We start from the raw sequence: 17,636 nt of genomic DNA, 5'->3' as shown, positions 1-17,636 counted from the left end.
AAACACATTAGACAGTGATTCCAATTATGAAGTAACATCAAGCCGGCTTGGAAGTGTTTGTTCATGAACATTACATTATAGTCTGGCATGTTGTTCATCATCCTCTGTACTGCCCAATGCATTTTAATGTCTTAAGGCGAGACATGGCAGGTGAAATCATGACTTTTCAATTTTGAGATTTTGTGCTATTTTGCTTCCTAAACATGTTTTCTTTCAAACTAAAGCAAAATAAACATTCAAAATACAGATTTAGATGTTTATTTTAGTAGTTTATTGTAGCCAATGACAGCTCGTTTTGCTGGGTGAAAATCCACCCTCTCTATTTTCATGATTGGTTGTTGGTACAAAGGAAGTGACCATAATATGGTCACTTCCTTTGTATCAGCTGTCTGTGGATCAAACCACAGACAGCTCGAGGTCACGTGGCTTCAAATAAAACGTTTTGGAATTTTACAATACAAATCTTTAAAGGCCGTTTTCTCAAAATGAGTTTTTCTCATACTGTACCTGGGACAAAGAATCTCCACTTCAGTTGCACTCACATACACCAAACTTTCCAGTCTTATTCATAACTATATTCTGCAGGAATTTACAGAAGGGTTTGTTATCATTCATAGCCTGATTTACATCACATTTCATTCCTAACTCTCCAGCTCTTTAGTACAGAAAATTCATTTTCAGGTGGGTTGCCAGTTTCAGCCAATCAGGACAGAGTAAGTAGCCTATCCATTTATCAGCTTGAAATGTATCCACACTTTTCCTGGGCTGTGTGTGCTCCAGTTCCTGTCGATTTGATCCAATAAAAGCCAATGAAACTGGTCAGATGACCAATGATATCCAATGAAATCAACAGGAATTGGAGCACACACAGCCCAGGAAAAGTGTGGATAGTGTTCCAATTTTGTCTGCTCATTTATTTGTGCCATCACTTCCACTTTCACTTGTTTATACTGTTTGAGTTCCTTCTCTCCTGATTGGATAAAATTGGTATCCTGACCTGAAATTGCATAAATTTCACTTTACTAAAGAGCTGACAGGGGAACTAGATGAAGACTCTTATCGTAATCAAGCATTACTCTTAGAATATAGACTTAAAACCTAAATACTTAAACTGGACCTTTGGCTCTGTACTTGGTCTGCTCTTTTTTTCTCTCTACACCAACCTTATTTGCCAAACATAGCCGATCTACAAGCTCACAACGCATCACACTGCAATAAATTGTGAGCTAGTAGATCAGCAACACCCCCACCCCCCCCCCCCCCCTACCCCCAGATTGTCGATTGTGAAATACATTGACCAGTGACTGGAGTTCTGAAAGTGCTTTGAAACCCTCTTGTTGCCACAGTAACACCTGTGTGAAGGACCATGAAGGAAGGACACACACACACACACACACACACACACACACACACACACACACACACACACACACACACACACACACACACACACGTCAGTCTCTCCTCCCTCTAGCCTCCTCCTCCTCTCTCTCTCTCTCTCTCTCTCTCTCTTCACAACAGGTACTGTTTACTCTCCTTTCTCTTTTCATCCCACTTATGTCTCCCTTCAGCAGCAACACAAAGAAGACAAGGACCTTTTATTGAGACACACGCGCGCGTGCACACAAACGCGCACGCACGCAACACGCATGCACGCACACGCGTGCAGCAGTAGACCCGGATCCAACGTGTCAGTCAGCTGTTCTAAGGTCAGCATCAATCAACAGGTGAGTGACATTTTACTGATATCCTTCCTGTTATCCTTCTCACTTCAAACAGGGTGAACCAGTGGTTCAACTGTAAAAGGACAAAATACATATCGTCTCTGTCGGGCGAAAATCTCATATGTCCAAAACAGTTCAAATCCAAAAGTAGCAAAAGTATAGCAGATCCACAAGCTCAAAACGGGTCAGTTCACGCAGCGTTTCAACCTTGTGGATCTGCTACTCTTGTGGCTTTTGTGTGATGCTGTAGTACGATCAAGTACTTTTACTTGGTTTGGCTTATTTTGGTTTAAGCTTGTGGTTGTCTTTCTTCAAAGTGTCATTTTTAGTGATATTGATGGCTCGTCTTACTGAGTGACCTGTGATCTGTTTAAAGATGCTTCAGCTAGGCTGTTTGATACTTTCTAAAGTACAGGGATAAAAGAAGGATGGATTATGGATTATTACCAGACGTATTTGACAGCCTCGCTCACTTTATGGAAGTTAGCATTCTGTCGCTGCACCAGTATCCTATTACTGTGTGTGTGTGTGTGTGTGTGTGTGTGTGTGTGTGTGTGTGTGTGTGTGTGTGTGTGTGTGTGTGTGTGTGTGTGTGTGTGTGTGCCGTTTTTGTTTGACATTGTAATATGCACACAGTGGATCCACTGACTGTGACCCAGAAGGGTACATTTTTTACACTCCCATATAGTTAAATAAACACTCAGGATTTTACATTGTAATTACAATGCAATTAATTGATTACATTTGTGGTGCTCGGAACGTTTCTCATGGGCTGCTGTTGGGTGATCAATAAGTGGCAGGTGGCATTATAGTTTCACTAATGACGGTATGTGACGACAGAGCAGGACACATAGTCCTTATGCTGGGTGAGGTACCGTTGCCACTAACAGGGACAAGACATAGGCTACTGTGGTATCATTTTGTTCGTCTGACATCCAGGAGTGATAAAATGTGTCATAGCAGTTTCAGAAGGGCAGCTGTATACCATTTTAGGGGTATACTCTGATTGTGTAAAGCCACATAATTCATTGTTGTCTAAACTAAAATGATTCACGCATGACCAACATCATAATATAACAGACATGAAAAAATAAAAAGAGGTCCAGGGCACTCTGCTCCAGTTTAAACACAAGCAGGGTCCCATGAGGACCCTGACGAAGGCGTTGGTCTGTATTTTAATGATCTTTGCCATGCCGTTATTATAAAGGCATTTTTTTCACTTGACTGGAACAGAGTGCATTGGACCTCTTTTTATTTTTTCGTGATTGAACCGAGCCAACGAGCACCTGTTTTCAGTTCACAACTGCAAGGACCACAGCAGCGCTTCTTTTCTCTATTCAACATAACAACAGACATGCTGAATTATACTTCTGGTAGCCATACCGGGCAAATCCTCTCTGAAACAGCGTACAGCTTAAACTTCTGAATGTCATATAAAATCATGAGTGATACCTCTTTTTGTGGGTTTATGAGGATTTAGAAACCATTTAGACATTACATTGAACAGTCAGGAACTCTCAAACTCAAGTTTGTACCCCAGCACACAACTCAACTCAGGAAAACATGCAATAAACAACATGTAAATGAGGATCACACAACTAGACTTAACTTAGAGATAACATACGGCACACAAACAAACAAACGCACACACGCACGCACGCACACACACACACACACACACACACACACTGTATTATATTACTTCTGGAGATACTGATGTAATGCTTCTCTGTTTAACCTTCCAAAAACACATCCCATGTCCTATCTATCAGAGGTACACAAAACCTCAAACGGTTTGTGGACATACACAAGCTTGGTTTGGGAGAAAACCACTATGAATCTGGTTGCGCTACATGCATTCACAGGATGTGACACACTCAGTGCCTTAGCTGGTGATGGAAAGCTGAATGTGCTGAGGTTATTGAAGAAAAACCCTGATTTTAAGGAGACATTTAAATAAACTAGGCCAGACTTGGGATGTTTCAACAGAGCTATTTGACAAACTGCAGCAGTTCACTTGTAACTGGTACCTGTCTGGGACCACCTCCAGTGATGTGAATGAGATCCGCTACCAGCTTTTCTGTGCCAGAAGAGGGGAGGCACAAAATGATCCAAAATGACCTTGACATTGACCTTTGACACATGCCACTGCACTTAAATTGCTTCAGTCACCTCATAAATCAACTCAGCACCCCTGAAAACCTATACTTTGATGACAGAATCATCCAAATCAGCCCATTATTTGCTGAGTTATGCCATTCAGATATGAGCCGGAAACAAGTAATCAGCTGCAATTTTGACATTGCTATCACATCATTTCATAACCTACAGACATGTAGTTATACAAAAATCACATTGTGCCTTTGTCCCTTTTTATGGCAATGATATCCGATAATGAGGCATCTGGCCTATTCAGTAGCCTACTATAGGACCCCCAAACTAACTAATTATGTATTTGACTCGCATCTGAAAATATTTTGTACCTTGTAACACCTTAAAAAGCTACAAATAATGCACATGTTTTATGTCCATTGTCTCTCCCCAGACAATGAGAGGAAATTGCAACAATGTCTGAACAACAATAAATGCAGACGTATTAGCTATATTGTATTAACATGCTCTACCATACTGTAGTGGGAAGTATGAAAGTGTTCATTTAAACCATATATATGTTAAAATGCATATGTTACAGTTCGAACCCAGGTTCGAACACTCCACCTCCACATTCCACTTCTGGTGTTCCTGGGCACAACCCCCCATCACTATTCCACCTAAACACTCAGGTTCACCTCTGTGTTTTCCTTCCCCTCTGACGAGCTGCCTGGGTGTGGCACTGCACACCTGTTCCCATTCTACAATCAACACCAGAGTCTTCAAAAACCCTGCCTTTGCTCTCTACTCAGTTGCTGTTTGTACTATGTAGAGCATTTCTTGTGTTTTAGCTGCAGTGTTAGCTGTGTTGCTAATTTGTTTCCTTCATCCTTCAGACCTGGCTATCTGCAGTGCCACTCCTTGCCTTCGTCACCCCTTTGTTCTGGACTGTTTGTTTGGCTGCCCATCTACAAGCTCGTCGTCTTTGACTACTCTCTTGGGAGTTTAGTTTTATATTATATATATCCTCATAGATACATATAAACCTAATTGTGCTATAGAGTATTTATGGATTCATATGGATTTATATATATAGGTTTTTCCCTAATGGGACTGATTGAGGGTAGCTACTGGGACGTAAGTCGGGACTTGATCACCCTGGCTGGGTCGCCTGGGTGAGGGGTATGATGTTCGAGAGACCCGAAACCCCAATGACCTTGGGATACATCACTGAGGATACGTCCCAGGTGCATCCATGCGATTAAACACAGATTAGTTAAAATATTATTTTATTCTTTAAAAAAAGGTCCCAGTACCCCTGTACACATTTCACCAAACAAAATCATTTACATTTTCTGTCCTTAATTGAAGACCATCATTCAAATGATGTATCTACCCTAAAACAGATCCTGTATGTATCTCCTCTCTCCACCATATTTCTCAATAAATAAAACTGTTAAAGTAGCCATATGTAAACCTATTATGCTACTTAATTGATTGGGGCCCCTCATTCACCAACTCTCTTCGGAGAAATGGTACTTGGTACACGTGGCTGTTTTCATATAGATCAGCTATTTCTGCGGAATGCTTGCCTATATTGTGACATTCCCAGAATAGTGATGTTCATGTGGTTATTAGGTTAACTCAAATCAAACCCTGATATTTAATCGCAGATCAGTGAGCTGCTATTTATTAGGCAGAGAGGTGTCGTTTGTCACCGATGACCTCGGACTGCGCAGCAGCAGCATTGACAGTGCGCGTGTGCGTGTATGCATGCGTGTGTGTGTGTGTTCCTGGTGGAATGTGCTGTGCTGCGTTTTACCCCCGCATTCAGTTCTGCTCTATGAAGCCTGACAGTAACACCACGAGTTGTAAACCCGATGGAAAGGACTTCAGCGAGTATAGTACTGTATCTGCTGTCCTGTCGACAACAGTAACCTATTACAGTCGTACAGCACAGGGCTGTTGACATCATTAGGTGAAGAACGGACATTAAGTTTTGGTCATGTTAGATCTAAACCTATACCTATAGCCGTTGACCTCTGATCTTTAACGCGGACAAAGAGGAGTCGTATGTGTTGGTGGACATTCAAGGATGAGGGCCCCCCCCCCCTCTCCCCATGCCGGCCTCCCACCGGCCCCCCACCCTGTATTATGCTCATCCTCTGTCTCTCACACTGCTCTGAGCAGGTGCACAGTGAAATCCTGAGTGTTCATGCCACTCCGGGAGTGTGCAAATGGGTACATTTGGGTACATTTGTACGCTCACAGGGTTACACATGTATAAATTGACACTGAGGATTTTATTGTGTGTAGGCCACTCATAGGTGTGTGTGTGTGTGTGTGTGTGTGTGTGTGTGTGTGTGTGTGTGTGTGTGTGTGTGTGTGTGCGTGCGCGTCTTTCTGTAGCTCAGAGCCAGAGACATAGCCACTCTATAGAGACAACAACAACTGATGGCAGCTGGTAAGTGTTAAAATGTACTTCTTATATTGTACAGTATATGTACTGGTCTTACTGTACTGTATACTTCTGTGATCCTGCCACAGTCTCCGCTTATAATGTCTAACAGACATTTGGGAGTGCTGCTATATTCCATGATGTGCTTTATGTCTATTTACATCATGAGAAATCATTCACAGGCGTCACCTGAAGCCACATGGATGTTTTTGTATGTTTTTATGTGGCTCATTGTGCAAAGCAAATTGGGTGTAATGTTGTCATTCATTCATTCATTACCATCTGACGTCCCTATTTTGGGCATGTCATTACAGGCAATTTTTATTTTATAAATAAATAAAATAGCACGCTCACAAGCCTGTGAGCTTGTGAAACGGTTATTCCTGAACATTTTAATCATTTAACAGACCCATTACAGTGCTATCGTCAACTATGTTCCCAGGTTATCCATCATCCTTTCAACGACCATCATTAATTTTTTGAGGGGGACTATCCCCTCCTATGTCCAGCTTTTAGTGTGTGTGTAAACACAAACTCTGTCCCAACACAAACATTAAATGCCATTGATAATGAATGGCCAGTTTTGAGTGTATGTCTAAACACAAACATTAATAGACTAGTGATTGGCCAGAATGAGATGATGTATTATGACGTATGATGATAAGAGCGCCCCTCATTTCACACAGGTGTTATTTTTAATATTGTATATAAAATGTTGTGTTATTCATCATTTATAATAGAATGTCTCCCCTTTTTTATCAAATGATCTCAGAATGAGCTTGGTATAGTGATGATGTAAATCAGTGTGTCGGCCTGGGAAATACGGCATCGATAATTTTGTCTCTGCTTCATATCTGTAATGTGAAAAGACAGACCATCAGAGATGTGGACTGTGACATGACTGGGGGTAGTGGGTAGGGGGGTGACGATGGGGGTGATAAATAGCCCATTTATATTCCTGTCCGTCTGGTGATTTAGTGGGAAAGTGCCTGCAGGCAAAAGCCACTCATGTGGAGAAGCACAGAGCTCCATAAACAGCTGGACGCTGCGATGTTTTTGGCTCAACGTTTTGCATTATTATTCGTGATGTGAGAAATGATACAATGTTGAAATGTTTGTGGAAATAACACTGGTTCTCAAACACTTTCGTGCCAAGGACCCCCAAATTGATATGCACTCGATCGGACCCCCATCCGAAAAGGTTTTGTGCCAGGGACTCACAGAATAGAATATGTATGTAAAACAATATCAAAGATTCAAAGATTTTGAAAAATTTTACAATGTACAAGCTTGCACCTTGTGAGCTTGTACATCTGCTATTTTTTGAATAGCCAACCCATAAATGGATAAAAGTGGTTAAAATGATTTTGATGCTACATTTGCTGTGGACCCCATGGGGTTCCCTGGGCCCCACTTTGAAAACCAATGGTAGGCCTATAGTGCACATATGGACCATTAAAGAGGCTATTTTTGAGGGGCACTATAGCCTCTCCTATGCACAGCTTTGTGTGTTTGCACCACGGAAATGATTTGATTGGCTGAGCATGGAATGTGATGTATGATGATGTATTATGATGTGTGATGAATAGACTTTTTATTTTAAATGTGTTCATTATATTCTATTCATTGCTATGAGGTGTTTTTTCCAGAAAGAGGGGTCTTAATTGCCTTCCCGTCTCTTCAGCTCGTTAGTAAACAGAAATACGTTTTCAAGTCAGGACACCAATTGTATCCAATCAGGAGATAGAAAGCTTACAGGGTACAGGATAAATGGTGAGGCGAAAAAAGAGAAAACTAAATTGGGTTTCTGATTGGATAAAATGTGCATCCCGATCTTGTGTTTTTCCTACAGAGACGGGGAGACCCCTGTTACTCAACAAACACTATAACAATATATCTCACTTACACATACCCCTTTAAAGGTCATTTTAAACCACCTCTCAAGATGCTTCTGTGCAGCAGCCGTTGTAAAAATCGCACATGTGTCCTGCATGTATTGGCCTACAGAGTACACCCAAATAATGAATATATGGAAAACGAAAAGACAATTCTCTAACCCAACTAGTTACCGGGCTGCTTCCTGTAAAGTCAGGTTTGTTTAACACTTAAGCCCTAAAGTATATAGTCAAATGACATAATGACAATTAGCAAACACAGCTGATCTACAAGCTCAGAACTGCTATTTTCACTATTTTGTCCAAAATGGTGATGCCAGAGCTAGCCTAAAGTGTAAACAGGACAAAAAGTCTTCAAACTCTTAGAAGGAAGATACTCAAATATCTTTATTAGTTCAAGCAATTTTGGATGGCAAATTCAGAAAAGGTGTAATGAATTCCAGTCTAATGGTGCTTTAAAATACATAATTTTACTTCTAAACTTGGCCTATACTTTTAATACCTTTTTAATGACACGTTATTCACTTTGAGAACCATTGCTATACAACGACTGGATATATACTGCTCTACTTGACGGGAGCTGAGCATCTGTAAGACTCATTATAGATTTTAGCTGTATCTGTAGAACAGAGTTTCTCAAAAATAGCAGATATACAAGCTTGCGTACATCTGTTATTTTTGAACCGTTTTCAAAGTGTTTGAAACTGTTTGAAATGTTTCCAATGTTGCTTTTTTAACACAAATCTTCTCTTCTGGGGGTCGCTCACTGGTACAAAACATTTTCAGACATTTTCAACATTTCAAAATATATATATAATTCGGGGGTCCTTGACATGAAGACGTTTAGCACGAGAACTACTGATTTATAGGAGGCTAAATGAACACTCATCTACAGTGTACAGCTCTCATCTCTTAACCTTGTTTTCTTCCTCTTCCCACGGTGCTCATGACAGCCCAGAGCCCAGGGAAAATGTTCTAAAGAATAAACACAAACACACTTTATACAACAGTGTTTTATATACATAGTAGGTGCAGAGAGAGAAACCATAACAGACAGAAAATTACTGGTCTGATGTGGACAAATCAAACACCGTTACTGATGAACAAACACAATTGGTGTTACAAATCCAACCAAAAACAGTTGCTGTGAAGTTGCAGTGTCCCATACTGCAGAAAAAATCACATTTATATTTAAGGATATAGGATATATTTTACATCAATGTAAATCAATTTGATAAAACCTCTACTTGGAAATAAATGTTGTACCCCAACATTATTCAAGCATATAGAGTATATATAACATTAGAGATATTATCTGTATGTTTATTTTATTTTTTATATATATTTTGGCATTTAAGAAAAATATATATTTTGAGATATCTCACATAGAATTATTTTAGTGTGGGGGTGGTCCATTTTCCTTTTTAGAATAAAGTGTCCTATAATGGTCAGGCATTCCACAGATTCAACAACAGCCCTCAGGCTTTCCCCAAGTGTCCATGAGCAAAGCACTTAACCCTTGCCTGCCTGCTCGCTCACTGTCAACGACATGCCTGAGGCCATTACATAGGTTTGGAAACGGGGAGCATGTTGTGTGCATGCATGCAGATTCTGGCATACCTTCGTCATTCATTGTCAAGTGCACACCAAGCTTACAGTACCAGCCCCATGTTATAGATGGCACTATCAATGCACCGGTTGCATGGAACAGGTATACAGTATGCATGATGCATGCACTCCAAAAATACCTGCAGCAAGTACCTCCTAGTCCTATATATAGTCCTATGTGAGCTTCCACTCCACTTGGTGTCCACTATGACATTGGTTCTCAAAGTGGGGTCCCCTAGGGGTCCTTGGGGGGGGGGGGGGGGGGGGGGGGGGGGGGGGTCCAGGGTTCCTCAGCAAAAATAGCCTTGTTAACTTTGCTTCACATTCATTTTAATCACTTTAGCCATTTGTTATTTTTTTGTATTTTGGCTATTCAAAAATAGATCTACAAGGTCCCCGCACGTCACTTGGTGCCGTGCAGCGAGTTTGGGGAATTGTTTTTACATTAATCTTCTCTTCTGGGGGTCCCTGGCACAACGCATTTTCAGATGGGGGGGTCTGCGGCCAAATGTCTGAGAAACATTGCACTATATGGGGCCACACTAGGCCCTGTGGAGATCTGTCAGAGTACTTTACGTTGGGCACTGGGCTGTATATAAATTATATAAAGAATAGAAAAGCAAAAATCAGTGAGCTTGTAGATCGGCTATTTTTTACACTTGACACCGTCGTTCGACAAAGTATAAAAATACAAATAAATAGGGGTTAAATGGTTAAACAAGGTGTCAGATAATTCGAGAGAGTCGCGAAACGATCTCACAGTCTGACACTCGTCTCCATTGAAAGCAGAACATTTACTTACGGAGGTTGGTGCCGACAAGCCCTGAGGCAGATCAGGGCTCAACTCTCCTGGGTCCACTTCTAATAGTCTGCCCCCCCCCCCCCCCCCCCCTGGTACAAGGCAATACACCCCCGAAGCACTGTTCTGGTACCTGGGACACAATCCATTACATTACACTGTAAGTCACATACAGAGGACACGCACACGCGCACACGCACACGCACACACACACACACACACACACACACACACACACACACAAATACGTGTATGGTATTTAAATAAATAAATAAAACATTTATAACATTACAACATTAATTTCCCCATTGAATTCTCGACCTGAATCTCCACCAATTCTCAACCATGCAGGAAATGTAGGACAGCTAATCACAGTTAAAAAAGAAAGGAAAAATTACAGAAATTAAACATTTTGGTGGATAAGAACGTTCGCTTGTCATGTTGCAGTTTGGAAATCAGTCTGGAGATGGTAACAAACAAAAGTAATTCTTACTTTTAATGCATAAGTGTATAAGAGATACTGAACAGCACTCCACTCTTCCACTTCCCAAAAAGCAATTTAAATCCCTTTATTCTTTGCGTCAGTGTTTTACCCTCATAACACTGCCCTTCATCCAGATCTGTTTGTTTATGCTTGTGCTGCTGTTGTAGAGCAGCCAGGAAAGTTGGGATGTGATGGCAGTGGCCATTGGGGGGCATAGCCCCCCCCAGATTGGACTTTGTGCCCCTACCGGCCAGATTGGCTAGTAGTACCCTACCTATTTTGCTATGTTTTAGAAATGTTAAATCTGTAAGTTCTTCATTATTATTATAAATATATATATGTTTAAATTAATTGAATATTTAATAGAAATACAAGGTCATATACAGTATGCAGAAGACATTATAATGCTCAACATATTTTGTTTGTTGTTGGTGTTGTAGCCTTTTTCAACGCATCACTTTGTTAATAGGCGAGTATTTGTTATACAATTCAATTTCATTATTATTCGTTATACATAGGGGGGGTTTGAAAAAGTAAGTGCCCCCTTTGGAAAAAAGTATGCCCCCCTACTGATTTGTGGCTGGAGACGGCACTGTGTGATGGGAAGGTTCTTTGGGTTCAGCACATATACCATAATCACAGATCACAGGATCTATATCTCAATACTAGATGGCTGCCATACTGTGTGTCGGCTCAGTACGTCAGTCTATCACCTCCCCCTTCACATTCAATAGATCCTGTGAACGTTTGTGGCCAGATGTAATTTCCTGATGTCTATCTAAAACTATAGAAAATAATAAAGAAATCGCTGTAAGAATTTGAAAATAAATATATTCAGCCACTTGCCCGAATGCCCCAGCCCCCTGTCAAAAGAAATCATGAATATCGCTAAAACTAAAGAAAGCCGTCAATGAAAATAAAAAAGAAATTAATAATTCTTATCTTTTACTTTCTCTAATAAAATATTTTAAAAAAGTTGTCCTTTAAGACAATAGATTTGGGTTGGCTGGAAGTAGTACTGGAATACTTTACTGCAGAGCTTCAGGGCGGAACAGAGAAAATGGTGTTTTTGTTTTTAAATGAATGTATAATTCGTGTGAATTGGAGGGCAGAATTAGAGTGAGACTATTCTATTTTGAGAAGCTATAGCCTACCTCACCTCTGGCATTCTAAACGATAAGAGTGGTAGCTAAATGGCATAAGTGTGACGTAAAATAATAATACACGTTTAAAGTACATGCATTGAAAGGTAATGTGTCTGCCGTGAGTCCACAGTGTTATGAACTTACAAATATACATTTTAATATACATTAAAGTTTCGTTAAAAAAAGGGGATGAATTTCCTTTGTTCAAATGAGAAGTCTTCAGCTTAAAGAGGCGAGGGTGGGGTTAGGTTTTAAATGCTGTTAGGGGTACAAACCAACCGTAGTATGTTTAATAGCTAAAAGAACACGGTTAGGTTATGGGGGGAGTCTGCAAAGCGGTTGCGCTACCTTCCCGATATACCTAACAATTATACCATCAAACAATACACCATTCACACATGGGAAGAGGGGGATAAAATGGCTGTTTAGGGTTTTCTTGTCAGGTTGCTGGTGGTAATTACTGCTGCCTGGACAGGTCTGTTATGATAAGTCTGTTTCACACAGAAACAGGATTACAATAAGGACATGTTGGGACGGCTTGCTGCTATGGGCACTGCTGCGTTCAATCCCAGCAGAAGAGGAGGAGAAGGGATGGGGTGACTGGGTGGGCGGGTGTGTAGCCTTATCTGTGCATTGCAGCGGGGCTATAGTTCACGCTGCCGCATTGAAGTCGTGATATCTTCCTATGGACTGCGGATTGCGGGAGGGGATAAAAGCTTTGTCATTCGCTCTCTGTTGTCTTATTTGATTAAAAGTAACAGAGATAACGTGCGTATATATCCAATTTGCCAATATCAGGTCGCCGGAAAGATTGTTTCGCAATCAGACATTATTTCTAATTAGACAGATCCTGCCAAGTGTTTGATAACGAGTAGGTATGCTTACTGTATATCTCTCTCACTTCATGGTTTCATTGTACCACACCATAGTGTCATTACTGACAAGAATGCCGCTTTGCGGCGAATTTAACCCGAGCCAATGACCTTCACGTTCACAAAATTGCCCGATTCTGAAATCATACGCAACACAACGGTCAGTTTTTCTGTGTTTAGCTGTTATGTGTCATTCAATTCAAGTGGTCGTTGACAGTTGAAATACAAAGATAGGTAGAGCATCTTTTATGGGATGTCGTGAAGACTCTGAAGAGGATCGAATTGTATGTACAGTTGCCAAGGAGACGAGTGGACGGGAGGGTAGTTACGCGGCGTGAATCTGCGTCTACCCCGCATTTTGGTTTTTCACCTTCCTTCCTCTGTCTGTCTCCTCTCTCCGTCCCCAGATTTAACCAAAGCATCGCACCACCACACACCACCCAGGGATCAAAACAGGTGAGAAGATATTGAATGTTTTAGAAAGTTTATTTCAAAAATAATGTTTTTTAAAAACATTTGTTAAAAAATAATTTATATATATATAATAAATACCTCTAATTTACTTCCAAATGCATTTAAATCTGACTTTCATTTGTAGAAAATCACTGTACCTTATATTCTCGTAAAAAATGGGAAACAACTTATTTTCTTTTCTCAATATTTAGCAGTTAAAGTGAGAAAAATGTGACCCACCTCAGATAGAAAGCACTACTCGATAAATCAGATAAATAGAAAAGAGAAATAACCCTTTAGTCCAGTATCATCCTTGTGAGGCAGTTCCACATTGAATGAGTATATTATACTTTATAATTGACTCAATGATCACTCCATCAAATGGGATAATCCACTTTACATCTAGAGAACTGCAGTCAGCCAGCCAGCGAGCCAACCAGCCAGTCTGTCAGCCAGCCAGCCAGCCAGCCAGCCAGCCAGCCAGTCAGTCAGTCAGTCAGCCAGCCAGCCAGTCAGTCAGTCAGTCAGTCAGTCAAACAAACAGTGAGTCAGTCAGTCAGTCAGTTTCAACTCTGAGTGCCCCTCTCTCACCAGTCCAGTCCTAGCTGTGTCTCAGCTGTGTGTTCGTCACGCTCACTCGCCTCAGTTCAATTCTCATTTTGCCTTTTTATTGCAGCCCAGTGGAGCCTGTACTGAGGAATTATCTCCTGTCAGGACTGGCCAGATAAGCGAGCTGGTTGGGGGGAGGGGGTGGGGGGGCTGTTTCACCGGGAAAAAAAAACACTGGGTCGCACCACAAGGTGAAGTCGCCTCGCCACCACCGCCTGAAGGAGGAGCGGAGAGGAAAGGAGGGGAGGGGAGGGTAAGAGGCAGTTCACCGCATGGTGCACCGGAACGAATCCGGGACCCCGCCGAACTTGCTAAACGATGATGTCCTCCGCGCTTCAGATCCTCGCCTTCGCCCTGGCGCTGCTGGGCGTCCTTGGCACGACGGTGGCGACGTTGCTCCCCAACTGGAAGGTGAGTGCCGACGTGGGCTCCAACATCATGACGGCCATCTCGCAGATGCACGGCCTGTGGATGGACTGCACCTGGTACACCACAGGAGTGTTCAGCTGCACGCTCAAGTACTCCGTGCTGGCGCTGCCCGCCTACCTGCAGACCGCGCGGACCACCATGGTCCTGTCCTGCATGGTGGGCTCCCTGGGACTTTGCCTGGCCTCCCTGGGGCTCAAGTGCACGCGGTGGGGCGGGAGTCACCGCGCCAAGGGGCACACGGCCGTGGCGGCCGGCGGCTGCTTCATCCTGGCCAGCGTCCTGTGCCTGGTGGCCGCCTCCTGGTACACCGACGAGGTCATCACCAGCTTCCTGGACGTCAACGTGCCGGAGAGCAGCAAGTATGAGCCCGGCTGCGCCATATACGTCACCTTCATCTCGGCGGGCTTCCTGCTGGCCGGGGGCTTCATCCTGTGCATGTCCTGTCCCGGGAAGAGGGACCTGGGGACGCTGGACCTCACGTCGCCCTCCGGCGATCCGAGGAAACTCCTGGAGCAGCTGCGCAGGGAGAGGCTTCAGCGCGAGCTGCTGGAGCAGGAGCGGGAGCAGCAGAGGAAGAAGGACAGCGAGGCGGCGAAACAGCAGCAGGAGTTAAACGGGGACAAAGCAAGCCAGCAGTCGCAGCCGGCAGCAGCAAGCAGCCACAGAAACGCTCAGGAAGAGTCTACTTCGGAGGACGATAGCCCTCACATGGAGAGACCAGAGCAGAGGAAGTATTACTCTCCACACAAACTCCCTCCTAAAGACGTGAAGGCCGGGTACACTCTCAAGCACTACGTCTAGCCTTAGGAAAGCTCTGCGGTTGTGGAGCGGCAGGCGTGGAGAGACACTTTACAGCCGAGCCTTTCTGGCTTTCTGCTTTTTGGTTGGGAGAGGGGTGTGTGTGTGTGTTGGGGGGATTGAGGGGCGGGGGGGGGGGGGGGTATTGCATGGTGAAGAGAAGGGGGCCGAGGGGGAGGAGGAAGGTAATCAGCTTGACGGCCTTATCTCCTACTCTCGTCTGTTTCTCCCTCCAGCATGAGCGAGAATGGGAGGAAATTACAAAGCGTCGGAAAACAACAGTTTGATCACGGATTTTGAATTTTGTTTCGCAGACCAGCGTCAGACTGAGTATAGACTCGGCCATGGCCGTAAAAAGCAGATTCGCAGGAAAAACAGCACGGTAAGGCAGAGGGAGGAGGTGTCGTAAAAATGCACGAAACGCTGCAAACTCCTGTGACAGGATCCTTTAAAAAAAACTAAAGTGCCACGATGGCTTTCCATGCCAAAGGTTTCTGAACAGAAAAAAGTGCTAACCCTGCAGCTGATAATTTCATCTCAGACCTCTGCATCACAACTTCATGTCAGCAAAAGGAAGACATACAAGCCATCAATTTCCAGCTTTAGGTGCTTTATTGCCTTATAGGAGATTAAAATAATAATAAAAAAACAATATATAATAATACTTTTCTATGGCTTAACAGGCTGATTTAGGTATCAGGTCTATGCATGCTGACTTATTCTAAATGCTGCTTTTCTGCTTAATTCACAAGTTCACCTATAGCTACCAGAGAGAGACTGTGCCTATATATACACACGATAAAAGAACACATTGCTTTGTTTAGAATGCAGCTTTTGGAGAAATGACAGACCAACGGAGTCCAGATCTGAACAAATAATCCACTCCATGTTTCCCTGTAGACCGTGCAGGGGAGCAAGGTGCAAAGCAGCGTATAGTGAGGTAATGATGCTCTTTGGTTTCCCATTATCGTCTCAGCACGGTTGAATGAACACCGGTCATTCAATCTACTCGCACGCACGCACACACGCACATACGCACGCACACACACGTCCACATGTCTGATACCACCCCCTTCAGCTGCGAGAAATTGACTCCCTGTCATTTTTCATGCTGTAGCGCAGTCTGCAGTTTGTCGAGGAGTGTGAATGCTTAATTTTATACTGCATCGCAGACTCGTCGTATGTGATGGTGTCACGTGCCGAAAATATCCACGTTGTTGTGGACTGGTTTATCTGCTATTTTAGGCACCTGAGGTATAAATTAAGCTTTCGCTTGTATTTATGGCACACAATATAGAGCAGATTGTGTGTTTTGGGGCCTAAACTGTTAAAGGACCACTTCACCAATTGTTTTCCTATATCTTCAAATGGTCCTCACTCATTATATGAGCACTATATGGCACTAGTTCTGTCTACTATAGCTCTGTGTTTCAGTCAGAGGAGGGCTGCATGTGGACAGTTCAGTCGTCTCTGAAGCCATGCAGGCAACTATTCCTCAATCTGCGAATGCTAGTCTAGGCTACTGGTAGAGTCTGTGACTAGCCTACGCTTTCAATGGGACGCTGTCATCTGTTAGTCATTTCCATTCACAAAAAATAAATTTAAATTGTCTTTAAAATACATGTTTGAATTTCCATTTCTACTGCTCAATATTATGCTTTGACTCTTTTGATTTACAGTAGTACAAGTTTATGCTACTGCAAACTAAATGAAACGGAAGTGGGTGGACATCCACTTTACAGCCTATTCATTTCCTGCACTATAATGTTATACAGGTTGCATGAAGCATTTGAAAATAGTTCCAAAACCTGTCTAACAGTGACATCATCGGTAGGCACCGGTTTGATCATTTCGAATAAGCTTTATAAAGCCTATTTTTTTATTACAATGCGGCTTATATTTCTAAAACCGGTTCTATTGTAATCCCCATGGATGACATCATTGGAAGGTTTCTGAACTGCCCACAGGCCACCAATGAGACTCAGAGTGAGAGGGAAATTGCCAATGTGCCATATCTTATAATCAAATATGAAGACAATAGAAGTTTGAAAATGAGTGAAGTTCTTCTTTAAATGTAGCAGTTTAACAGTCATGAACCATGTATTTATTAATGCTGTTCAATGATAAGGTAGCCCTATATCGACTAATCTAAAATATACAATTTCAGTATGATAAATGCTTAAAGGGATATTTCACTTTCAAATAAAATAAACTTAGAAAAATATATATAACAAAGAAATGGAAAATACATGGTCCCCTCATGCCATTATG

The 17,636-nt window shown here is 42.4% G+C and overlaps 1 protein-coding gene and 1 long non-coding RNA gene across 2 annotated transcripts; both read left to right on the top strand.

The window, feature by feature from the left end:
• The first annotated feature begins 1,591 nt into the window (after positions 1 to 1,591).
• Positions 1,592 to 13,532, top strand: LOC310876578. The gene is made up of 3 exons (XR_014570734.1): positions 1,592 to 1,727; positions 6,225 to 6,279; positions 13,484 to 13,532. It is a non-coding gene; the product is annotated as an uncharacterized lncRNA (long non-coding RNA).
• An 850-nt stretch (positions 13,533 to 14,382) lies between these two features.
• Positions 14,383 to 15,421, top strand: LOC310877158 (claudin-20-like). Its single transcript, XM_083790893.1, has one exon. It carries the CDS (start codon positions 14,457 to 14,459, stop codon positions 15,366 to 15,368), a length of 912 nt encoding a protein of 303 aa, XP_083647019.1. The 5' UTR covers positions 14,383 to 14,456; the 3' UTR covers positions 15,369 to 15,421.
• The last annotated feature ends 2,215 nt before the right edge of the window (positions 15,422 to 17,636 follow it).

This window comes from Protomyctophum parallelum (assembly GCF_964188405.1).
Source record: "Protomyctophum parallelum genome assembly, chromosome: 19".
Classification (NCBI taxonomy): Eukaryota; Metazoa; Chordata; class Actinopteri; order Myctophiformes; family Myctophidae; genus Protomyctophum; species Protomyctophum parallelum.
The sequence above is the reverse complement of the archived record's forward strand: the minus strand, read 5'-3'. Positions and strand labels throughout refer to the sequence as shown.